Below are 26,772 nucleotides of genomic sequence, written 5' to 3' on the forward strand. Positions count from 1 at the left end.
CTGCCCTAAATTCAGCAGTAATTAGCACTAAACTGGAAACCTCACTCAATGGCAGTGTAAAGGGAACTTTACTCTATTTGACCTCTGCTGTACCCGACGAGTATCAGGAAGCACCTTGGGAAAGTTTTAATGTTAAGTGTAATATAAATATCATGTTTTGTTTGATGGGACAGTGTAGAGGGAGCTTTACTCTGTATCTAACCCCATCTTGTACCTGCCCTGGGAGTGTTTGATGGGACAGTGTAGAGGGAGCTTTACTCTGTATCTAACCCCATCTTGTACCTGCCCTGGGAGTGTTTGATGGGACAGTGTAGAGGGAGCTTTACTCTGTATCTAACCCCATCTTGTACCTGCCCTGGGAGTGTTTGATGGGACAGTGTAGAGGGGGCTTTACTCTGTATCTAACCCCCTGTACCTGCCCTGGGAGGGTTTGATGGGACAGTGTAGAGGGGGCTTTACTCTGTATCTAACCCCATCTTGTACCTGCCCTGGGAGTGTTTGATGGGACAGTGTAGAGGGGGCTTTACTCTGTATCTAATCCCCTGTACCTGCCCTGGGAGGGTTTGACGCCGACACTGGTTGCCTGAAACAGCAAGTGCTGCAATGAAACCACTCACTTTAATGAACACAAATTTCACAAAAACAAATGGCTGACCTTTTGAACTCCTCCAGTGGGCTGCCTGTGTGAGAATGAGTTGAAGGTGAGGGTAAGGCTTGCTCATGTTTGATGCTATTGGAGAACCAGTGGAGGTGCTTGACCAGCAACCTCACCATTAGAACGTGCTCCTCTGTTGGAGTGAAAGGTTCCTATCAAATACACAACAGCAGGATGTCAGAAAACACAGAGCGCACGCAGAAACCTAATTCAACGCTGAGGCAATAACTTAATGCAGGGACCCACTGGACTGAGTGAACTACCTGCACATGACAATTACTGAGTAGTCTCACACTTACTCTGCACATTGGCAATGGTGGAGGTTACAGAATTAAACTGAAATGTACCAAAGGCATTTGTATCGCCCTTGCACCACTCCACAAGAACAGCTCCACGACCACTGCCTTTGCTTTCTCCTCATCTCTGCTCAGTGTCCCGAGAACCCCATCCCTCAAGAGTCAGTGCTTTCAGGGGAACAGAGGACTAATGGGAGGGAAATCCTGGGGGGGGGGGGGGGGGGGGTGGGTGGGTGGGTGGGAACGAGAGCAAGGCCTTTATAACCCCAGCTTCTGCATGTTGGGTTGAAATAACTGAAAACTTTAAGCCGAGATATCCAGGATTGCTCTAAATACACTCTCCGAATTACACTTTCAGCTTTTAGTGACCAACGAACAATCAGGTCTGTGCAACGTACCAAATGTGCACAGCGTGGTGTAGAGCAATACTGGAAAACACCCAATTCTACTATTTAAGTCCAATTAAAATCTAAATGGCAAAATACACAGGTAATAGATTTGAGCTCACGCGAGTTACAATCATCTGGGGGGGGGGTGATTCTTAACTGGAAAAAATAAAAAGCATCGAGTGGCAGAGTGCGTCACATTGCTGACTAAGAAATACATCTGGGAGGCCACAGGGCTGCACTGACAGAGTACAGACAATGGGCTGCCTGTACCACCAGCGAAAGGAGGGTGAAGAGGGGGACGCAATGATATGGTACTAGAGACAACACTAAATAGGATACAGAACTAGCCACATTCTCAAAACATCCAGTGAATGCCAAGTGACTCAGGATCACACCACAGCTTAGCTTATGTTGGACTCCAGTTATTTTAGGGCTAGTGGCCCCTCCCCTCCATGATCTGCCCAGGCCACATGCTGCCTGCAGTCAACCCGCTAACAGCTTTCCCCAGCCAACCACCAACAGATAAGGCTGGAGCTCACTGCCATGGCGTGTAGCTCTGCTCAGTAACTACTCTCTGCACTAGCATGGATGGGGAATTCACACGCCGCCCCCACCCAGATTCAGCACTTTGAGTTTGTAGATCGCCACCCCCCCCACACTAGCGCCCAGGACTCAGTTCGAGCCTCAGGTTACGCCTTCAGAAACAAATAACAAGGCTACATGTCAAGCTGTGTTGTGGGAGAGACTGGATTACATCCAGGCCAGCCAAGCCTCAAATAGGATTGCCCTCAGCAACCACTGCGGTTTCAGGTGTTACTTGGTACGGAAGTTGTGCCAACCCCTTTTTGCAATGCCATTTCAATCTTACAAGCAAGAAATTCTTGTGCAAGACCATCACAACAAATATTCACACACAATATCAAATCATCCACCCAAAAAATAATTCAAAATAAAAATAAAAACCACAAGAGACATTGAACTGACGTGGAAACATGTAGAGCCCAGGATTTGCCTTGGATGGACGAAGAACAGGGTCACATCTGCACAGCGTGCCAATAGAAAGTTAGGTTCCCACTAAATACCGTTCCTGCTGAACAGAACTCATGATCTTTAATGTACAAAAGCAGTGATATATTTCGAGCTTCCTCTATCAGCTTGCTTATGACATTAACTTTGCCTACAAAAGGCAGCCTTTGGCAGCCTTCCCATCAGGAAGATGCACCGTGCAGGTTGTGTACGGTGCAGGCTGTACACGGACATCACCTAACAGGAGCAGGAAAGGAACGGACGGGAGCAGCAAAATTAAAAATGCAGGATTTGCCCATCTAAATTTTCAAGATATTCCTTTTCTCAAACAGCCCATGACCAACGCCCTCCAAGAAAAATGCTGGGTTGAAACATCCATATCTAACAGCACAGTTCCAACACACCACAAACAGAGCCACATGGTAAATGGAAAATCAACCCACGGCAATGTGCAAATAAAACCGGAATAAATAATATTACATAAACAGCGCAACCAAATCTAGTAAAAAGCAGACATTAATCCTCAAAATCTTATTGCCCAAGATAGAAGCAAAGAAAATTTCACGGCTGGATGAGACTGGCCTGCTGTCCCGATTACAGACGAGGTTTCTCTTCCAAGGTATTTGTCCAAGTTTGCCTTTTGGATGAGATGTTAAACCGAGACCCTCTCTGTCTGCTCTCAGGTGGACGTAAAAGATCCCACGGCCACTATTTCAAAGAAGAGCAGGGGAGTTATCCCCGGTGCCCTGGCCAATATTTATCCCTTAATCAACATCACAAAAACAGATTATCTGGTCATTATCACAGTGCTGTTTGTGGGAGCTTGCTGTACGCAAATTGGCTGCCACGTTTCCTACATTACAACAGTGACTACACTCAAAGTTCTTAATTGGCTGTAAAGCACTTTGGAGAGGTCTGGTGGTCGTGAAAGGAGCTATAAAAATCCAAGTCTTTCTTTCTTTCAAGTTTGCCTTGCAGAAACCCAAGCTAAACCCAGAATCCCCTACAGCCTCCCTCCATTAATCAGTCCAAACCAACCACTCTCTCTAGTGTGCTCGACTGTAACCAGAATCCCAACTCTTCCAGGGTTAAATTCACATCCTGCTGCCTTGTGCCCAATTGATCAGCTCAAGAACCTCAATCCCCTCGGGATTTTCTCCAGGAGTCCAACTTCTGGGAGACTGTGTTCTGCAGACGCTTCTTTCAGCAGCTGGATTCAGCTACACCCTTTCTGTAGTGTGGTTTCCTGAACGGCACACAATTCTCTCGTGTGACCCAAGAAAGAACTTGCAATTCTATGGCACCCTTCACCTCAGGACACCCAAAGCACTTTGCAGCCAATGAGGTATTTTTGAAGTGTAGTCACTGTTGTAATGTCAGAAACGCGACAGCCAATGCGTGAAGATTATCCTACAAACAGCATGTGATAAGACCAGATAACCGGTTATTTTTATAGTGATGTTGGTCCGGGACTTTTTAAAACCAGAAAAATGAGCCAGGCCTTTCAGGGGTGAAGTATGGAAACACTTCTACGTGCAAAGGGTGGTAGAAGTTTGGAACTCCTCTGCAATCGGCCGTTGATACTAGGTCAATTGTTAGTTTTAAATCGGAGATTGATAAGATTTTTGTTAACCAAAGGTATTAAGGGATATGGGGCAGATCAGCCATGATCTCACTGAAAGTGGAAAACAGGCTTGAAGGGAGAAATGGCCTATTCCTGTTTCTATGACTCCCCTGCTTCAAGTGCCATGGGAACTTTTACCTCCACCTGAGAGGGTATGAGCCCTCCCCCCTCAGCTGGGAACAGCATCAACACGTTGCCCGACTTTCTTTGATCCCATGTCTTCACCGCTGCTCTGCTCCTCAACATGGTGGTCTGGCACCATACACTTCAAAACAAGGGACACCATATGGCCTCCCACCAAACATAGGTTCGTGATCACCTCCAAAATAAACCATTGTGCTGCCACTGATGGCCCCTCTTCTCTCTTTCCAGTAACTCAGGAGTCTCCCCCAGAGCACGATCACCCACCCCCGCCTCCCAACACACACTTTTTCATAAAAACGACCTCCTACAATCATTCAACGCTATCCACTGTTAACAATTCCACTCTATACTTCAACTTTTCTTCAGATCACATCCCCCCTCTGCATCCCGCCCCCACAGCGAGCCCACTCCACATTTGGCCGCCCATACAGATGCAATGGTTGTTGAGGGGGGAGTGTTAGGCACCGAGGAAACCAACTTGCTGGGAAGCAGCTTTATCAATTGAGACCCAAGGGGGCAGCGAGGCCAAAAAAAGGATTCATTATTAAAAAAGACCGATACTTAACAGGTGCTTTTCCAACATCTAGTTTTTTTTCTTACACTCGTCTTCAATTTTCAGTTCTGCGCAATGCCCAAATTCTACCATTTTACACTGACACAGATTGAAGCAAAAAGCTGGTTAACGGTCCTTGTTTCCCAGATATACACGGCCCACATGGTCAACCCTTCGGACTTGTATTCACAGTACCCACTTCACAAGTGTGCGCGCACCTTCAGTTAAGAATCTAATCACAGGGCAACTCGTTTTTCTAAATCACGCAGTACATTTAAGTCACTGGCCCAGAACAGTCGCTGATTGACATTATCCAGTTGCCACACATTCCGAGTTTTACCATGTGGCTTACAAGAGTAAAACGAGACCAAAAATGAGAAAATAAAAAGGTACTTGGTAGGTGTGGAAGGTGCCGTGGCCAGGCAGTGGCGATGCAGTGCTGTACTGAGTACTGCAGATACCCAGGCGGTACTGTAGCACCTCCAACTGAGGGTTAGCATCCGAGAACAAGACAACACACAGGGGGAAAGCATTAATCCAGAGAGAGAAAGAGAAGAAATATTACAAACACAGCAAATCCACTTTTAAACATTCATCATAGCCGCATTCAATTTACACAGAAATGTAGATTTAACCCCTGCACTGCCAAACACCAGCTTCTAAAAAGGAAGTTCAGTGAAGCCATGTCACAAAAGCACCACTCAAGTAGATCTCACCAGATTAAAAATATGAATGATTTATATACCTTCACAGCCACCGAATCGCACAGAGTGGAATAGTTTTGAGAAATTGTTCATGGTATCAGGAGCCAGCTGATTGAAGGCCACTGTTAACAGATTGCTTGGGGTCTGGCTGCCACACAAATCACTGTATGGACGGGCTTCAAAGTAAGTCAACGATCTTCATCATCTTCATTCTGATTCAAAATGAAGATTTGATAAAAAATAATTCCTGCTCCAAGGCTAACTGCTTCTTCTACTGGAATCAAGGTGAGGGGGTTCAATGCTGGGGAACACAGCACTACTTGCTCAGGCATCCAGTGTCAGCATCAAGCTCTCCACAACAAAGCTCCCTCTACATGTCAAACACTCCCCGGGCACCGGTTAGGTACACAGTAAAGCTCCCTTAGCACTGTCCCAGCAAACACTCCCAGGGCAGGTACAGCACAGGGTTAGATACAGAGTAAAGCTCCCTCTACACTGTCCCATCAAACACTCCCAGGGCAGGTACAGCACGGGCAGGTAAAGCTCCCTCTGCACTGTTCCAGCAAGTGATTACATTCAGACTGTACACAGAAATTAACATTAAATATTTTATGACTGCAGGCAGCAGTTTCACTTTGATCTGAGGCTGGTCAGTGGGGTCTGTGGGATGCCCACCAACCAGGACCTCACTGCACAGCAACACACTGCCATTTATAAATGAACCATGTAGCTCAGGCATGGCTACAAAACATCCTGAACAAAGTACACTTCAGATTTTTGGCAAGGAACATCTTTCAGTGATAAATTAAAAGTATAATCCTGCGTCACTCCAGGATAGTTTTTTTTTTTTTTAAATTGAAAATATAATCCGGATGCTGCTTTGGGCTCGATGTTGGTTTGTCACCTCAGACCAGGGGTTCAAAACCAACCCAGACAGATGGGATAAAATCCCCCCCCCCCCCCGTCTGCTGACTGTAGGGGGTGCTTTATGAAATGAGTTTGCTCAGTCTCGATCCACGTCCTAGTTTGCCAATCTCACTCAATTGCCACAGGATGATGACAGAGAATTGGAAAAATTGCCACACTGGTGCAGTAGGGGGCACCCTTGAGATTAACACAAAGGCATATTAATGGGACAGTGTAGAGGGAGATTTACTCTATCTAACTCGCCCTGTAGCTGTCCTGGGAGTGTTTGATATTGACAAAGGAGGCCTTAAAAACAGAAAGCGTTCCATCTCCTAGCACGAACATCCGTCACCTTGAGGAGCCCAAAGAGAAACATTCGAACGTCTTACTCTGAATAGTCTCAGAGGCTGGGACAGATGCTTTTGGGAACAGTCTGTTGGCACTGAGTGAGTAATTGATGGCAGTTAAGGGGTTAAACCATTTCTGGCTACAAATATTTAACACAATGAGACAGTACACTGCAAGAATGTGATCAATTTACCATCAGTTCTTAAATATACACATTTAGTCAATGTACCATCACCAAAATCATAGAGGCTGCCCAGGAAATATTAGAAGAGCAAGCAGCAGTGTTGTCACTGGGACGTCGGTGCAGTATAGCAGTGGCTGTGTGAAATAGTCGTGGTGTACAGTTGAACTGAAAAACCCAGCAGCACAATTATACATTCTGTCTTTCCAAAGGTGGATTGTGTTTGAGGAGAACATTCTGAGCGGTTTATCACCAAGTGAGATACCAGTGTAATTCCTCCCCCCCAGCCCCGCCGTGGTTCCTTGGTACTATGGTTTGGATGGAAAGTATAACTTCTCTTACAGTGTACATGTCTCCAACAATGTTCAATAAACCTAGTCACAACACTGCAGTAGGTTAGATCACATTAACCCTTTTGAGTTCTGAAGGACGCTCAGCTTTCAAAATGCACACTTTTGCCCCGTATGTGCAAAACGAAACATTTGAACATTTTAGTGCCTAGTCGCGGACCAGCTGGATACTGCTTAATGCAGAACCACCAAGTTGGACAGGAGAGATTGTTGAGAGTTTAAAATATCAAGTACAACTTGGAAATGAGGCAGAGACCAACCCTTGCCTCTTCCATAAAACAACGGCAACCTTAAAATTAAACAATAATCTGCCTCTGCTCGACACTGAGGTGGGACCCTCATCCTCAAAAGGGTTAACGCTGGTTAGTTGGTCTAGTAAAGTGAATACCTGCGGCCCTGGCTTGCAATGCCACGATTGCATTAAGACAGTCAGAATCAGAGCGGAGACGATGAAGGTGATGAGGAGGAAGAAAAAATAAAAATAATGTAGAGGTGTAACGCACATGCACCCAAAGCATCAACATGACATGCAAAGCTGAAGCAGAGCTCTAAAGTGTGGCCGAACTACCTGTTCACCTCAGATTCAGAAACTCCACCCAATGCTACTGCTACACTGGGAGTCACGAGACAGCACAAGAGTGTCCACAAACTGAAGCACCAGACGTTTTAAAGAAGGAACCAATCTAGCCTCCGACTGTTATCGACTTTTTGTTAAGGGCTATAATCCCAATCAATGTCTCTGCTTAAGGCCAGCTATGAGAATGGTGCACAGGCTGCAGCAAGGAGCAATGGCGTGTTGGACTATTGCTGAGATTCCCCCACACAGCAAGCTCCTAATTTCAAATCATAATGCCGTGAACAGTCACCAAGTGGAGGCCAAGCACTGTACAGAGCCAATAGTTCGACTTTAAGGGGGCTCTTTCAATCACTGCATGGAAGCTTCAGTAACTGCTTGATGGAGAGCAGAAAATGGAGGAAACCAGCACAGAATCCCAGTTCAGTCAACAATTGACTGCTAGGCTGACCGTCAATGGCTCCCAGAGACACAGGCAGTAGGATGGTTGCCAAGGTCTAGGGGAATGAGGCCAAACAGGCACAGGATGCATTAACAGCAACACTGACTGACTGATCATCCCGGTCTGGTATTCACCTAATCCTGATACAGGAAACGGTATTACTAATGACAAAGTCCTTCGTCGGGTTGTGTGAGCTGATTTGAGAGAGCACTGGAGGTCTACTGCCGGTGAAACAGCAACTTAAGGGACACATCAGGATCCACAAAACGCACACCTCACTTCCCACAGTGTCTGACCCACATGCAACACTGTCCCAATATGTCATAGAAATGAGTTTCACATATTCAAACTTTTACAGGAACCAAACACTTTCTCCTCTCTGGGAATCACTCATTAGGTACAGTAGGGGTTAGATGCAAGACAACACTCCCTCTAGTCTGCGCATTTACCCTAACTTCAGGGGAGTGATCTCCAAAACACCAGGGTGACATTTTCCCATCTTTTTAGCCTCCGAGGTTGCCAAATTGTAGGCAGTTATGTGCTGAAAAACCATGTATACTGATATTTGAACTGAGACAAGGAAAACCCCAAGTCAATCTGTTCTGGATGGAAATCCAGGGTCAAGGTGAAAGGAGTGTGTCTAATTTGCATCACCCTTCCCCATTCTCCCCAGAACGATGCTCGGGATCAGTGGTTAACGGCCAACTTAATGCAGGTTATCAAACTGGTTATACAACTCTGCTCCTGCTCACTTCTGTCGCGTGGCTTATTTTGAATAGCTGCCCGATTTCTGGTACTTGTTCTCCTGAAGTGGGTTCTGAAAGGAACACAAACTCTACTCTAATGAAGTTGATGCTCAGGTTATGAGCCAGACTGGGACTGAATGGGTTCACATTGGAGGAAGAATTGTGATCCTAAGATGGGCAGTTTCCTACAGCTCAATTGGAACAACACTTTTTTAAAATGAGAGACGCACAGACAAAGGGGTTAAACAGACATCCTGGGACAGGACTCTTACTGCAAGCTCTGTTGCTGGCTCGTAGCTGTACGAGTACTGCCCAGGGAAATTCAGCTCCCATTTCCCTCCCCAATCTCTGTAGAAGCCACTCTCAATAATTTGATCTAGACTAAAGCCACAGTCTACTTTCCCAAATGGAAGTAATGTTGCTAGGCCACCAAGAAACCTATTCCCGGTCTGACTGAACCTACTTGCATAGGATTACATAGGCCATTCGGCCCAACCAGTCCATGTCGGTGTTTATGCTCCACTCGAGCCTCCTCCCATCTTTCCTCAAGTAAATCTATCAGCATAACCCTCTATTCACTTCTCCCTCGTATGCTTGTCTAGCCTCCCCTTAAATGCATCGATACTAATCACTTGTAGATGGTAGCGAGTTCCACATTCTCGCCACCCTCTGGGTAAATAAATTTCTTTTGAATTCCCCATTGGATTTGTTGGTGACTAGTTTATATTGATGGCCTCTAGTTATGCTCTTCAAGTGGAAATATTCTCTCTGTATCTACTTGATCAAAACCTTTCATAATTTTAAAGACCTCTATTAGGTCACCCCTCAAGCCGCCTTGTTTTCAAGCGAAGAGACCCAGCCTGTTTATCCTTTTCAGATAAGTTTATTGTCCCATTTCTGGCATCATTCTTGTAAATCTTCCCTACACCCTCTCCGTTGCCTCAATATCCTTTTTATAATATGGCAACCAGAACTGTCCACAGTACTCTTAAGTGTGGTCTAACCAAGGTTCGATACAGGTTTCGCATAACTTCACTACTTTTCAATTCTACCCCTCTAGAAATAAATCTTAGTGCTTGGGTTTGCTTTTTTATGGCCTTGATGACCTGTGTCACTACTTGTAGTATTTGTACTCCGAGATCTCTTTGCTCCTCTACCTCACCTAAACTCGCACCCTCCAAGTAATAAATGACCTCCCTATTCTTCCTACCAAAATTTAACACCTCATTTATCGGTGTTGAAATTAATTTGCCGATTATATGCCCATTCTGCAAGTTTATTAATGACCCCCTGTAATTTGTTGTATTCCTCTTCAGTATTGACTTATCCCCTCCCAAATTTGGTGTCATCCGCAAAGTTAGAAATTGTGTTAGATTCCAAAGTCTAAATCGTTAATGTAGATTGTGAACAATAGTGGCCCTAGCACTGATCCTCGTGTCACTGTGAATAGCTACGGTTTACGCCTATTCTCTGCTTTCTGTCTTGAAGCCAGCTAGCCATGCAATCTGCGACTTGTCCCGACTCCGCATTCTCTGACCTTGTTCATCAGTCTATTATGGGGTACCTTATCAAAGGCCATTTGAAAATCTCGATAAATTACATCTACTGCGTTACCATTGTCTACTCTCTTACCTCTTCAAAAAATTCAATGAGGTTGGTCACGCAGGACTTTCCCTTTTGAAATTCATGCCGCCTATTAATTATTATATTTTTGGTTTCTAAATGTTCTTCTATTTTCTCCTTTAGTGGGATTCCATTATTTTTCCTACCACCGACGTTAAGCTGACTGGTCTATCGTTCCCTGGACATGTTCTATCTCCCTTCTTAAATATAGGTATTATGTTAGCTATCCGCTAGTCCTCTGGCACTACACCTTTTTTTAAAAAAAAGAATTATTAAATATGTACAGTAATGCTATCTCTTCCCTACATTCTTTTAAAATGTGCGGATATAATCCGAGAGGGCCAGAGCGTTTTTTCTCTGAGTTTGATTAGTTTATTTAATATATCTCCTTTATTTTAAATGCATTTATTTCATTACTAATCTCATGATCCAATGTTATGTCCACCTGTTCCATCTCCCTGGTAAATACTGAAGCAAATGTATTATTTAATATTTCTGTCAACTCAGCACGCTCTCCTCTGCTGTCCATGTACTAAATGCATGCCTCTTTCCTTACACTCAATTTTTCCCTTATGGCTTTATTCATCCATATTGTACATTAGTGCTTTTTTTCAAAATATATATTTTTTGGACTCTGTTGAACACTATTTTAAATGTTTCCCATTGCTGTTCTACGTCATAGCTTGCTAATATTGATGTCCATTTTATTTTCCCAAGTTCTATTCTCAGCCCCTCAAAATCAGCTTTTCTCCCATCTTCGCCATACTTATGTTTTAAGATAATTGAGAAGGCCAAAAGAACATGCCTTTTGGCCTCTCAAGTCTGCTTGCCATGTAATAAGATCATGGCCGATCTGATCATGGACTCAGCTCCACTTCCCTCCCTGCTCCCCATAACCCTTTATTCTTAAAGCATATTATATTATGGTACCTATTGCCTAGATATTCCTCTACTTTTACTTCTCTTATCTGCTCTGGTTCATTCCCCATTACTAGATCCAATGGCGTATTCTCCCTGGTTAGGCTTTTTTCAAAGGAGTTCTGTACACATTGTAGCAAATCCATTCCCTTACCCCCTTTACCCACCTCTTCCGTCCAATTAATATCGGGGTAGCTGAAATCACCCCATGATTATTATTCTGTGTTTTACTCATCCCCAATTTGTCTGCATATTTCTTCCTCCACCTCCCATACACTATTAAGTGGTCTGTAGACTGCCCCTATTAGTGTGATTGATCCTTTATTATCTTTTATCTCCATCCACACGGATTCTATTTGTGTCTTGCTGATAGCTGTGTCACTTTTTTCTACTGCCATTATGTTATCCCTGATAAGCACAGCTCCTCCACCAACCCTTTCCCCCTCTGTCTTTTCTAAATATGTTATACTCTGCAAAGTTTAATTCCTAGTCTTGAAGGTTCTGTAGCTATGTCTCAGTAATCCCTATGTCTGCTTCCTCAACGCAGGATTGCCTCCAGCTCTATATTTTATTAGACACTGTTGCTGTACGGACAGTTTAGCATGTTTTTTTACAGCAGTTCCTTTCACTTTATGTTTAACCACCTTTTTACTCTTGTTTTATTCCCTGGCCATCAATGTCCTCCCTTACTTTACTCTTTCCTATGCTCTCCTTTCCTGTTTTGTTTACATTTAGGCTGTTTTGATTTCTTGTAGATCCCTCCCCCCATCGTACCAGTTTAAAGCCTTTGTCACCTCCCTATTTACCCTTTCCGCTAGGACACAGGTCCCAATCTTACTAGAAAATAGTTTGGTGTGTTTTATTAGCATTATTTTCAGTCATTTGAAACCGGGTTACTCACAGCGACATCCAGCGAGCAGGTGAGCCTCCGACCAGGCGACCGGGACATCACCACCCCACCACTCCTGTGGTGGGCCTACATCACTCCAGCAGCAATCGGGTCTCTCCTTGTCGACGGCTGGACCTCTCCTTCCCCACTGGTGACCTGGCCTCTTCTACTGGTGAGCATCACAGCTATGACCCTTCCACCCTCCCACTCCGAACTCCAGCAGACAACTGACCCTCTCAATGCCTGCCCCCCAACCAAGCCTCGGGCCACCTACCATCAAGGACGCTACTTGGCACTGAGCTTGCGGCCAACACTTCGCCGTAAGCAATTAGGCTCATACAACAGTGCCTGGTCTCCAGTCATCTTGGACCAAGACCTTGCTCTGTCAAGCCCGTGTGGTGGCCAGTGTGCAACGACCACCCCACGTTAAAAGAACTCACGCACAGGCATCTTCCATTACGTTAACATGAAGTTCGGGACCTGAAACGTCAGGATCCTCATGGACAACCCTAACAGGCCGGAACGTCGACCGCCATAGTTGCCCGGGAACTCAGACCCTTCGACAGCGACATCGCCGTCCTAAGCGAGACCCGACGAGCAGGGGAAGGCCAGCTCAAGGAACAAGGTGGCGGTTACACCTTCTTCTGGAAAGGGAAACCAGAGGAAGAACGGCGCCTTCACAGAGTCGGCTTCACCATCAAAAATGAGCTGGTTGACCGCCTCAAAGACTCCTCCTGCGGGGTTAACGAACGCTTCATGACTCTTCGACTCACCCTATCCCAGTGCGCCACAGTCATCAGTGCGTACGCCCCAACACTCGATGCAACGGATGAAACCAAAGAGGGTTTTTATTCCAACCTCAAAACATCCCTGTCCCACATGCGACAAACTGATTCTCCTCAGTGACTTCAACGTCAGGGTCGGCAAAGACACAGCCCTCTGGGGAGGTGTGATCGGCAGAGAGGGGGTAGGGAAAGCCAACTCCAGCAGTACCCTACTCCTGACAAAATGTTTAGTATATGAACTCCTCATCACCAACACCCTGTTCCGCCAGAGGGACAAATACAAGGCAACACCCTCGCTCCAAATACTGGCACCTGTTCGACTATGTCACTCTCTGAGTCAGGGATCGCAATGATGTGCACATCACCCGTGCCATGACAGGAGCTGACGACTGCTGAATGGACCACCACCTAATCCAATCCATCATTGACATTAACATAGCCCCAAAGCGGAGGGGACAGCAGAAGCAGTGCGGCAAAAAAGTCAATGCCGGGGCACTTAAAGACCCAGCTAAGAGAGCACTATACAGCCAGCGCCTCACAGCTAACCCGGCGTGCCTTAATGACCCCGAGATGCAGAATGCCCACAGTGCTTGGTCTGCCCTCCAGGCCTCCATAACCAGTGCCTGCGAAGAGACACTTGGTCACTCAACCAGAAAATGGTTATGGATTTCCTCCCCTACAGGGCACAACGGACATGATCTTTGCAGCGCGACAGCTGCAGGAAAAATTCAGGGAGCAGCACCAGCCCGTATACATGGCCTTCTTTGACCTTACAAAGGCCTTTGACACGGTCAACTGCGAGGGTCTATGGAGCGTCCTCCGTTTCGAATGCCTCCAAAAGTTCGTCAACATCTTTCACCTGCTCCACAACGACATGCAGGCCATGATCCTTACCAACGGATCCATTACGTCCGGACCTGGGTCAAACAGGGCTGCGTCATCGCTCCAACCCTCTTCTCAATCTTCCTCGCTGCCATGCTCCGCCTCAGTCAACAAGCTCCCCACTGGAGTGGAACTAAACTACAGAACCAGTGGGAAGCTGTTCTACCTTCCCCGTTTCCAGGCCAGGTCAAAGACCACCCCAACCTCTGTCGTCGAGCTACAGTACACGGATGACGCCTGTGTCTGCGCACATACAGAGGCTGAACTCCAGGATATAGTCGACATATTTACTGAGGCGTACGAAAGCATGGGCCTTACACTAAACATCCGTTAGATAAAGGTTCCCCACTAGCTTGTCCTCACCGCACAGCACTGCCCCCCCAGTCATCAAGATCCATGGTGTGGCCCTGGTCAACGTGGACCATTTCCAATACCTCGGGAGCCTTTTATCAAGAAAAGCAGACATTGATGACGAGATTCATCACCGCCTCCAGTGCGAGGAAGAGTGTTCGAAGACCAGGCCCTCAAATCTACCACCAAGCTCTTGGTCTACAGGGCTGTAGTAATACCCACCCTCCTGTATGGCTCAGAGACATGGACCATGTACAGTAGTCACCTCAAATCGCTGGAGAAATACCACCAATGATGTCTCCGCAAGATCCTGCAAATCCCCTGGGAGGACTGACGCACCAACATTAGCGTCCTCGACCAGGCCAACATCCCCAGCATTGAAGCACTGACCTCATTTGATCAGCTCCGCTGGGCGGGCCACGTTGTCCGCATGCCAGACGAGACTCCCAAAGCAAGCACTCTATTCGAAACTCCTTCATGACAAACAAGCCAAAGGTGGACAGAGGAAATGTTACAAGGACACCCTCAAAGCCTCCCTGATAAAGTGCAACATCGCTGCCAACACCTGGGAGTCCCTGGCCAAAGACTACCGAGTGGAAGAAGTGCACCCGGGAGGGCGCTAAGCGTCTTGAGTCTCATCGCCGAGTGCATACAGAAAACAAGCGCAGGCAGCGGAAGGAACGCGTGGCAAACCAGTCCCACCCACCCTTACCCTCAACGACTGGCTGTCCCACTGTGGCAGGGACTGTGGTTCTTGTATTGGACTGTTCAGTCACCTAAGGACTCATTCTAAGGGCCCAAGTTTCCACACGATAAAAAACGGGCGCCCCTCCGATCTGGGCGCCACAAAGTGCGCCTAAAAAAACCCACCGTATTCTCCACCTCCCTGCAGCTCCTCTGGCCCTCGGCGCGGCGCAGCAGGAGCTGTAGGGGGCGGAGCTAGGACCCTGCGCCGAAAACAGTGCCGGGAGCTCTGCACATGCGCGCTACAGTGGGCACGCAAGTGCAGTAGCTCCAGGCGCCCGAAAGTGTGTGGGAGGGGACCGAAGCACGCAGCCCCTAGCCCTGGCCCAATGGCCTCACTGGGGCTGTGTGAATAAGGCTCCTCTCACGGCCAGCTCCTGCTTCCTGCCGACTCCCGCTCCTGCTTCCCCCCCCCCCACCGGACCCGTCTGCGTCTGCCGCTCCGGCCCACTCCACTCCACTCCAGCCCCCGGACTGGATCCGACCTGACCTCCCTCCCTCTCCCCGACCGACCTGACCTCCCTCCTTCCCGACCTCCCTCCCTCCCCCCGACCTGACCGCCCGCCCTCCCTCCGACCTGACCGCCCGCCCTCCCTCCGACCTGACCGCCCGCCCTCCCTCCGACCTCTCCCCGACCTGACCGCCCTCCCTCCCTCCCTCCGACCTGACCGCCCTCCCTCTCCTCGACCTGACCTCCCTCCCTCCCTTCGACCTGACCTCCCTTGCCGAACCTCTCTCCCACTCCCTCGTCGAACCTCTCTCCCCGACCCAGCCCAACGCCACCTACCTCTGGTGCTGGGGACGGGCCCTGCCCGAAATCTCGGGCCCAGCCCATTCAGCCTTCGGTCCCGACGGCAAACCGCTTCCTAAAGGCCTGTCTGAAGAACTTTCACACAGGTAGGAACATGGTCTATTTAATCTTTTCTTTGCTTATAAATTTTTATTCAGGTTGGATTTATTTGTATAATATTTGTATAAGTATAACTAAGGATTTATTGTAGAATTTAATGACTTCCCTTTCCCCCCCTCATTCCCTACGCCTAATTTGTAACCTGCGCCTGATTTTTTTAATGTGTAGAACAGGTTTTTTCAGTTCTACAAAAATCTTCACTTGCTCCATTCTAACTTAGTTTGGAGTACGTTTTCACTGTGGAAACTTTCAAATCAGGCGTCAGTGGCCAGACACGCCCCCTTTTGAAGAAAAAATTCTGTTCCAAAGTAGAACTGTTCTACCTGACTAGAACTGCAGAAAAAAAAATGCGGAGAATTGCGATTTCTAAGATAGTCCGTTCTCCACCAGTTGCTCCTAAAAATCAGGCGCAAATCATGTGGAAACTTGGGCCCCAAGAGTGGAAGCAAGTCTTCCTCAATTCCGAGGGACTGCTTGTGATGGAGATGTTAAGCAAAGCACCCACTATGCTGTCCCAACTTCAGAAGAACATTCCATTTTGCTGAGAGTGAATTCTTTCCCCTACAGCCACGCGTAGTTGCCAACGAGACTGTCAATTTTCTTACTAGTTAGGGCCATGTTTGTGCAATGGGCACGTAGGGGCTTCCCAAACTCATGTCACGAAGGACCCTTGCAACCAACACAGAGAACACTTTCATCCCATTTGCCTTACCTGGAATTTGAACCCAGGTCCTAGAGGTAAACGGCCAGCATCTAACCTATGTCACCTCCAAGTTCCTCCTACCGCTTTCTTCTCCCTGCCTCCATTCCGCTTGATTCATTGACTAAGAGCAAAGCTGGTGGCCTGCTCCCAGTGCTCTTGAACCAGTTACGGTGGAGTGTGCAAGAACCTGATTTTCTCAGTCTCCCTGTGAGAAGCACCAGGTCTCTGAACCCTTGGTGATCCTAACCGAGGTTAACAAGCTCTTTGCAATAACGGAGTCGTTTACACCATTGCACAACAGTACATTGGCACGAAGCCAGACCATTCACCATTTGTCACTTCCTAATTTAGAACTTGTTGAACCTCATGGGGGGAACTACACTGATACATGGGATTAAGTACTTTAGCTCTCCGGAGAGGCGAAAGACAGCAAGAGAAGGTTAAGGGAGATCTAACCCAAGTGGCTGAAATTACAGACAAACTGAACTCTTAATAATGTTCGAGACAGTTGACAAGTGGGCAAATTCTCAAGTCCAGAAGAGGGTTTTACACAGGTGTGGGATCGACTGTCTAGTGAGGTGATTGCATTGGTAAATTTAAGAGTACAAGAGATAGAGCGCTATCGGATAGCTCACCAACATGGGGACCAATCTGACCAGAAAAGATTGTTGTGGCCCATTCCGAATGCGGGGACACACAGGGAGCACCAAACAGCCCTGCCAATCCAAAATGCTTCTTGCATTCCAACAGAGGTATAAAGGCACCAAAAGAAAAATCAGCTATGTCTGCACAGGAGCTACTTATTGAAGTGCTCCTAGAAGAGAATCAGGGCCCAGTGAGGTCAAACTAGTTAATGTTATAACTTTGTAATCAAGGCAAACTATCCTTACCCCATCCACCCCCTGAATTTGATAACCCATTTTTAATTTGCTCCTTTTCCTCTCAATGTCCACCTCACATCCTGTCGGGGGGAGTATTTGTTGCCACGCATCTGTTAACCCCAGCCTATGGAGCCAGAGTGAACGACAGTGGACATGGTCAGGGCAAAGAATTCTTGTCCTCTGCTCAGCAACTCCTCACTCACAGCAGACTGGGGGAATCACAGCCATGACTTCCAACCTCTTGCCACTCTGACATTCCACCCTGGAGCCAAAACTTGCAGAGTCGCTGTACCATCTCTACAGTTAAAACCATCTCTTTGGATTGGGGGAGATCGCCATCAGGGTTTGCACTGTACTAAAGGGAGCTCTTGGCATTTAGTAGCACAGAGTGGTGCTACAACAGCTTGGCTGAATGAATCCACATGTGGCATGGGCCTCATACCGGCAAGTTCAAACTCTTCAGTAAATCATGATGAAACCTGGTCTACTCTCCCATTCTCCCAATGGTCAATCATCATAAATGAAGCACATCTTTAGAGCCCGAAACACAATCGGTTTCAATAGAGCAGCAGAGAAGCAGATTCAAAATCAGGTATTGGCAGGTTAAATCCAAATTAGTAAACTGGTTTTAACTGTAGTCCATTGAAGCCTGCAGAGTGCACCGGAGATAAGTGGTAAAGCAGTTAGCCAATTCATTACACAAAAAAGCAAAGAGAACAAAATAATTGAACATCCATACCTTGACGTGGGGAGACTGCATTTTTTGATATAATTCCAGTGAATAATGGTGAAGCCACATTTCAATAAAGATCTGTCAATGATAAAGGAAAGTTAAAAGACAGACAAGTCATTTAGAGCAACCCTCCTGTACCAACTCACCGACTGAAGCCCACCCCTCCAGTACTCTAATTCACCCATTAAAGTCCAGCCCTCTATTCTACCATCCAAGTGCATTTTAGAAGCACACCATGCATTTACCCAATAAGTAGTACAGCACAGGAGGCCATTCAGCCCATTGAGTCCGTCAGCTTTCGAGGAACAATCCAGTTAGTCCCACTCCCCCGCTCTTTCCCCATATCCTTGCAATTTTTTCTCCAAGTATTTATCCAAATCCCTTTTGAAGGCTACTATTGACTGTATCCAGCACCCCATCAGCCAGTGCTTTCCAAATCCTAACCACTCGTCATGTAAAAAGGTTTTTCCTCATGTCACCTCTATTGCCAATCACCTTAAATTTGTGCCCCCTTGACCCTTCAGCCATTGGAAACATTCTCTCTTTATTTATTCCATTTAAACCACATGATTTTAAACACCCCCATCAAATCACTGCAGACTTATTTGGTCCAAGGAGAACAACCACAGCTTCTTCAGTCTATCCATGTAACTGTATTCCTTTATCCCTGGAACCATTCTAGTAAATCTCTACTGTATCTTCCCCAAAGCCTTCATGTCTTTCCTAAAAAATGAGATGCCCAGAATTGGACACAATGCTCCAGCTGGGGCAGAACTAGCATTTCATATAGGTTTAGCATAACCGCCTTGCTTTTGTACTTCTCTTTTTAATATTATTAATGACATGGACTTGGGTATACAGGGCATCATTTCAAAGTGTGCAGATGAGGCAAAACTCGGAAATGTAGCAAACAATGAGCAGGATACCAACAGACTTCAGGAGGACATAGACAGACTGGTGAAACGGGCAGACACATAGCAGATTCAATTTAATGCAGTGAAGTGTGAAGCGATCCATTGTGATAGGAATAATAAGAGGAAATATGAACTAAATGGTACAATTTTAAAGGGGGTGCAAGAACAAAGAGACCTGGGTTGTAGGTTCCAAAGTCTTTGAAGGTGGCAGGACGTTGAGAAGGCTATTAAAAAGCCAGACAGGATCCTTGTCTTTTTAAATAGAGGCAGACAGTACAAAAGCAAGAAAGTTATGCTAAACCTTTATAAAACACTGGTTAGGCCCAATCTGGAGTATTGTGTTCAGTTCTGGGGACCAGACTTTAAGGATGCCAAGGCCTCGAAGGAGAAGAGATTTATGAGAATGGTACCAGGGATGAAAGACTTCAGTTACGTGGCAAGACTAGATAAACTTAGACTGTTCTCCTTAGGGCAGAGAAGGTTAAGGGAAGATTTGATACAGGAGAGAGAAAATAAGGATAGTGTTTGTGGCAGGAGGGTCAGTAACCAGAAGACACAGATTTAAGACAATTGGCAAAAGAACTAGAAGTGACTTGAAGCAAAACATTTTGTACACAACTAATGATGATTTGGAGTGCACTGCCCGAAAGAACAGTGGAAGCAGATTCAATAATAACTTTCAACGGGGGAATTAGATAATTACTTGAAATGGTGTAGGATTAACTAGATAACTCTTTCAGAGCTGGCACTAGCACAAAGGGCCGAATGGACTCCTGAGTTAGATCATTCGATGATTCTGTGGAAAGAAGCTTTTTGCATCAACACTTGGACCTGGGGTCAAGTCCACCCCAGAATGCCAGGGTGAAAGGTTCGTCTGCAGACTGGCTGAAAAAGGTCAGTGTGGTGACTTTGGCTATTCTCAATCCAGCTGACAGTGGGCCCCTAGCGGTTATACAGCACAAAATGGCTCCGAATGCTGCATTCATTTGGCAAACTCAGGACAGGCTTCAGAGTGGGTGATGTGGGAAAGGAAACAATGTTACTCTTCAAATGATTGGGGCCAATGAGAAAGAAACATTTATTTCAACTAATCAACATGTGGCATTTTTCGAATGCCTTTAGCATAGAACATCCCAAGGCACTTCACACAAGGATGAGCAGACTAAAATGGATACCGAGACAAAGCAGGCAATAGGAGGGGTGACCAACAGCTTGGCCAAAGAGGTGGGTTTTAAGGAGCATCTGAAAAGGAAGAGGGGGAGCTGGAGAGGTTTAGGGAGGGAGTTCAGATTGGGACTTAGATAGCTGAAGGCACAGCCGCCAATGGTGGGGTGAAAGGAGGGCAGTGCACAGAAGGCCAGGGTTAGAGGGATGGAGAATTCGGGGGCAAGGCCATGAAGAGATTTAAACACCAAGATTAGAATTTTAAATTTGAGACCTTGCTAGACTGGGAGCCAAATGTATGCTAGTGAGCAGAGTGAATGGGACTTGGTGCCAGTTAGGATACAGGCAGAGTTTTGGATGAGCTGAAGTTTATGGAGGATGGAAGGCCAGCCAGGAAAGCATTGGAATAGTCGAGCCACAAAGTGGGTTTCAGAGTCAGAGAAATGCTATGACAGTGGAAGTAGGCAGGCTTTGAGATAGCGGGGTCTGGGGTCAGCTTTGGGTCAGAAAGCACCAAACCCTATCGCTAATTTGCAAATGTTTGTTGCAGACTCTGGTTGTAAATAAAATGAAAACTGTTCCCTGCAGCAGCAGTAATAGCTGTGACAAAGGCAAACTATCTCTCCTCGACATTCTCAACCATGTCTGCAGCCTATGACATGGTTGACCACTTTATCCTTCAACGCCTCTCCACCATCGTCTAGCTGGGTGGGACTGCACTCGCCTGGTTCCATTCTTAGCTATCTAATCGTAGACAGAGAATGACCTGTAATGGCTTCTCTTCCCTCTGGTGTCCCCTCCGATTTCTCATCTACCTGCTGCCCCTTGGCATGTTTTCATTTACATGCGCTGATGACGCCCAGCTCTACCTCACCATCACCCCTCTCAACCCCTCCACAGTCTCTAAACTGTCAGACTGCTTGTCCCACATCCAGCTCTGGATGAACAGAAATTTCCTCCAACTAAACATTGTCTTGGACCCCTGACACAAACCCCATCCCTCTCCCTGGCAACTGTCTGTGGCTGAACCAGACTGTTCGCAACCTTGGTGTCGTATTTGATCCTGAGACGAGCTTCCGATCGCATATCCGCACCATCACTAAGACCACCTATTCCCACCTCCGGAACATCGCCCGACTCAGCTCAACTGCTGTTGAAACCCTCATCTGTGCCTGTTGCCTCTAGTGTTGACTATTCCAACACATTCCTGGCTGGCCTCCCATGATCTACCCTACATAAACTTGATGTCATCCAACATTCTGCTGCCATCAAATCCTGTACTCACTGTCGGTTGAGCAACGCCTCGATTTTAAAATTCTCATTCTTGTTTTCAAATTCCTTCATGGCCTCTCCCTTCCCCACCCCTAATTTCCTCCAGCCCCACAACCCTCCAAAATATCTGCACCACTTTAATTCTGACCTCAAGCACCCCCGATTTTAATCCCTCCACCATTGGTGGCTGTGTCTTCAGCTGCCAAGTTCTGGAATTCCCACCCTAAACCTCTCCGCCTCTCTATCCTCCTTCAAGACGCTCTTTAAAAACCCATCTCTTTGACCAAGCTTTTGGTCACCTGCCCCGATATCTTGTGGCCCAGTCTCAAATTTTATTTTATAACGCTCCTGTGAAGCACCTTGGGACATTTTATTACATTAAAGGCGCTATATAAATACAAGGTGTCGTTACATTACTCTGACAAGGACAGAAACACACAGAAAAACAAGCTATTCCACCAACAGCGACACAGAACTGAGAATTCACTTTTACCTGAAGCAATGTTTCTGATCTCCAGATTTCCTGTGCAGCCGGGTCTGTGTTCACTGAGGGCTGATGGGATATATGGCGCTTCAGTAGGCTAGTGTGGGGCCCACCGTAGGAGGTGAATGGCACACTCTGAGCTCTGTGGGAGCCAAGATGCAAACAGAATTGGACAGTGAGTTATACAAAAACGCTTTCTGTATAAAGGGAATAAAAACAGAAAATTCCAGGAGCACGCAGCATATGGAAAATAATCCCGTCCCCCAGCGTTATTGACCATCACTATGGATGTTAATCCAGCTCCCTCACTAACCCCTCCTCTCGTGTTACCGACTATGTTTACAAATGTTAATCCAGCTCACTCACATTGTCACTCAGTAGCCCCCCCCCCCCCCAGCACACTATCCAACACGCTGTATCTTTACTGGAAATCCAGTTAACTTCTCAGCACCCGCTCCAACCAAGTTCCCCGCGATAACATCACTCAGCAGATATATAAAGTATCACCCTCCCAATGTACCGAAATGAACCTACACACTGAGTGACAGGCAGAAACTGAATAATAAGGGAAAAAGTGGTGAGCATTATTTTTGCAACTACCAGTTTTAAAACAGAGGTGCTACAAGCAACATAAAGACTTGTCACCGTGTACAAGTGATGCTGTGACCAACCACAGCCCTGCGTTAAGGAGACAACACATCAATGGACCAGCAGTCCCAGCATGCCTGTCCCAAAACACCCAAAGCAATTTCAGGAGGTTAGAGAGATTGAACAAACATACCTTGGAGTTGGCGGAGAGACAGCACCACATGCATTCAGGAAGGGCGATGGGGGCACGCTCCCCTCGATCGGAAGGAAGTATTTCAGGTACCTGTCCACCACCACGAAATAGGCACTGTCCGAGGTGCTGAACAGCTGCCCTAGCGGGCAATTCTGTAACAAGAATTGAGAGCGCTATTGAGAGCCTCAGGGAAGGTGACGCAGGAGCCCAGACCCTTCGTAGCTTGTGTGAAGCATTCTATCACAGGCTCTACCCAGCCTGTAATCTCTTGAACAATAGTTCCATGAAGCACGTGTTCTCGCCCTTCCCCAAAAAGGTAAAGTCAGCAAAACCAATGGAACATCATTCTTGTGGTCTACGATTGCATTAGCACCCCTCACTACCAAATATCCATCACTATCAAACTAACTAAAGACAAACAGGGTTTTCAACACCTTGTATTTATATAGCGCCTTTAACGTAGTAAAACGTCCCAAGGCGCTTCACAGGAGTGTTATCAAACCAAATTTGACACCACACCACATAAGGAGATATTAGGACAGATGAAGAGGTAGGTTTTAAGGCATGTCTAAAAGGAGGAAAGAGAGGCAGAGAGGTTTAGGGAGGGAATTCCAGAACTTGGGGCCCAGGGGACGGAAAGCACGGCCACCAATGCTTGAGTGAAGAAAATCGAGGATACGCAGGCCAGAATTGGAGGAGCACAGAAATCTTGGAGGGTTGTGGAGGCTACAGAGATAGGGAGGGGCGAGGCCATGGAGGGATTTGAAAACAAGGACGAGAATTTTAAAATCAAGGTGTTGCTGGACCAGGAGCCAATGTAGGTCAGTGAGCAGAGGGGTGAAGGGTGAACGGGACTTGGTGCGAGTTAGGACATGGGCAGCAGAGATTTAGATTAGCTCAAGTTTACAGAGGGTACAAGGTGGGAGGCCGGCCAGGAGCACATTGGAATAGTCGTGTATAGAGGTAACAAGGGCATGGATGAGGGTTTCAGCAACAGATGAGCTGAGTCGGGGTGGAGATGGGTGATGTTAGAGGTGGAAGTAAGCGATCTTGGTGATGGGAGAGGATATGGAGGTGGAAGCTCAGGGTCAAGGGTCATGGCAAGGTTGCGACTAGTCTGGTTCAGCACGAGACAGTGGCCAGTAAGGAGGATGGAGTCAGTGACCAGGGAACGGTGTTTGTGGTGGGCACCGAACACAATGGGACTTCACTCTTGCAGTTGATTTATACAGAACAGCTGGTGCAGGAAACAGGAAAAAATGGTTCTCTGGTGCAATCGGATAATGAAGAGGGGATGAGCATTTTTGAGAGGTGGAGAAAAAATATACAATAAGATAGATTCACAGTAAAAATATTGCTTTGTATGTTGTTTTTGGGACATTAGGAAATGCCCTGGTCATTTTCAAATCTGCTGCACATTCAGTTTAGTCACTCATGTTAAAGTAAAATGGAAGCAGAGGGAGAGTGTAACTAGTGCATGACTGGTGTAAAATAGGACTGGAGCAGTCGTGCTATCTTTGCATGTAAACAGGAAGCTTTGAGAGAGAGGGGCACAAATAAAGTGTGAGTGTTCCTATTAATTTGCACATATCTCAAGCTGCAGACACCAATAGACCTTGGTGTTCTAACTTAGGATTGAATTGAATTCATTAGTTTAATGAGGCAGGAGTGAGGTTTGGCTCAGTGGGAGTATTCCCTGCTCCGAGTCGGAAGGTGATGGATTTGAGCCCAACACCAGACAGTGCTGGCAAGCAGGAGAGCGGAGCTCCAGCCTCTGAATACTGGGTTGGCATCCAGCGGGATACTCGCGTTCGGTTCTCCACAGAGAGCTGTGAGTCAGACCAACAGCCACATAAAAAGGAACTTTGTTACAGAAGCAACCGAGAACACCATCTTTACATCCACAGTGGACAAAATGGGCAGTTTCATACCTGTACCGCTAGGTATGGAAGAGAAGAGGCAATAGCACTAAAGAAGAGAGATGGGGTTAAAGATTATTACTCAGACTGTCGCTCGGTGGGATGTGGCGTTCCACAGGGATCCATGCTGGGACCACTGTTGTTCACAATTTATATTAATGATTTGGACTCAGGAATTGGAAATACAATATAAAAATTTGCAGAGGACACCAAATTGGGGAGATATAGTTAACACTGGTGAAGACTGCAACAAAATACATTAATAAAAGAATGGGCGTGTAAATGGTAAATGAATTTCAATGTAATAGTGAAGTGGTGCATTTTGGTAGGAGGAATAAGGAAGCTACCCCTCCTTGAAAAATAAGAGTCCAAACATACAAAGGGATACAGGGGAACAGATTCACAAATCATTAACAGTAGCAGCGCAGCTTAAAAAAAGTTGTAAAAAGTGCAAATACTGGCGTTCATTTCTCGAGGAATAGAATTGAAAAGCAGAGATGTTATGTTAAACTTATATAGACCCTTGGTTAGACCACACTTCTGGCCTCCATATTACTAAAACGATATAAAGCACTAGACCAAGTACAAAAAAGGATTTGCAGGGATATACTAGAACTTAGAGGGTACAACTATCAGGAAAGAAGCTGGGCTCTTCTCTAGAAAAAAAGACTACTTTGTGATTTATGTGTCTGTACTCCTAGATCCCTTTGTTCCTCTACCCCCATTTAAACAAGCAGTGTGTGGCCTCCTTATTCTTCCTGCTAAAATGCACCACCTCACACTTACCTATACTGAAATGCATTTGCCAATTAAACACTCATTTTGTAAGTTTATCAATGTCTTATATTTGGTCATGATTTTTCTACATGCTCCAATTTGGTGACACCCACAAATTTAGAAATTGTACTTCTGATTCCGATTTCATTAGGACATTAGCCTGGATGATGTGGAATCGGTATGGGTGGAGCTGCGGAATACCAAAGGGCAGAAAACGCTAGTGGGAGTTGTGTACAGACCACCAAACAGTAGTAGTGAGGTTGGGGACAGCATCAAACTAGAAAATAGGGATGCGTGCAATAAAGGTACAGCAGTTATCATGGGCGACTTTAATCTACATATAAATTGGGCTAACCAAACTGGTAGCAATGTGGTGGAGGAGGATTTCCTGGAGTGTATTAGGGATGGTTTTCTAGACCAATATGTCGAGGAACCAACTAGAGGGCTGGCCATCCTAGACTGGGTGATGTGAATGAGAAAGGACTAATTAACAATCTTGTTGTGCGAGGCCCCTTGGGGAAGAGTGACCATAATATGGTAGAATTCTTTATTAAGATGGAGTGTAACAGTTAATTCAGAGACTAGGGTCCTGAACTTAAAGAAAAGTAACTTTGATGGTATGAGACGTAAATTGGCTTGAATAATACTGGTAAATGATACTTAAAAGGGTTGATGGTGGATAGGCAATGGCAAACATTTAAAGATCATATGGATGAACTTCAACAATGGTAAATCCCTGTATGGAATAAAAATAAAACGGGGAAGGTGACTCAACCGTGGCTAACAAGGGAAATTAAGAGGATAGTGTTAACATAGAAACATAGAAAATAGGTGCAGGAGCAGGCCATTCAGCCCTTCTAGCCTGCACCGCCATTCAATGAGTTCATGGCTGAACATGAAACTTCAGTACCCCCTTCCTGCTTTCTCGCCATAACCCTTGATCCCCCGAGTAGTAAGGACTTCATCTAACTCCCTTTTGAATATATTTAGTGAATTGGCCTCAACTACTTTCTGTGGTAGAGAATTCCACAGGTTCACCACTCTCTGGGTGAAGAAGTTTCTCCTCATCTCGGTCCTAAATGGCTTACACCTTATCCTCAGACA

At 46.3% G+C, this 26,772-nt stretch overlaps 1 protein-coding gene across 4 annotated transcripts in view; it reads right to left on the minus strand.

The window, feature by feature from the left end:
- Window positions 1-26,772, minus strand: part of smpd4 (sphingomyelin phosphodiesterase 4) — a 64,556-nt gene that overhangs the window by 22,611 nt on the left and 15,173 nt on the right. For 2 of the 4 annotated variants that reach the window (XM_070887509.1, XM_070887512.1), the window contains 5 exons: window positions 22,973-23,124; window positions 22,201-22,333; window positions 18,364-18,435; window positions 5,081-5,173; window positions 656-807 (listed from right to left, as the gene is read on the minus strand). In XM_070887509.1, coding sequence (XP_070743610.1) covers window positions 656-807; window positions 5,081-5,173; window positions 18,364-18,435; window positions 22,201-22,333; window positions 22,973-23,124 — 602 coding nt within the window. Of the gene's footprint in view, window positions 1-655; window positions 808-5,080; window positions 5,174-7,564; window positions 7,577-18,363; window positions 18,436-22,200; window positions 22,334-22,972; window positions 23,125-26,772 lie in introns of all 4 variants that reach the window. The other 2 variants (XM_070887510.1, XM_070887511.1) reach the window with 2 other exon arrangements.

Source organism: Pristiophorus japonicus, chromosome 8, assembly GCF_044704955.1.
Source record: "Pristiophorus japonicus isolate sPriJap1 chromosome 8, sPriJap1.hap1, whole genome shotgun sequence".
Classification (NCBI taxonomy): domain Eukaryota; kingdom Metazoa; phylum Chordata; class Chondrichthyes; family Pristiophoridae; genus Pristiophorus; species Pristiophorus japonicus.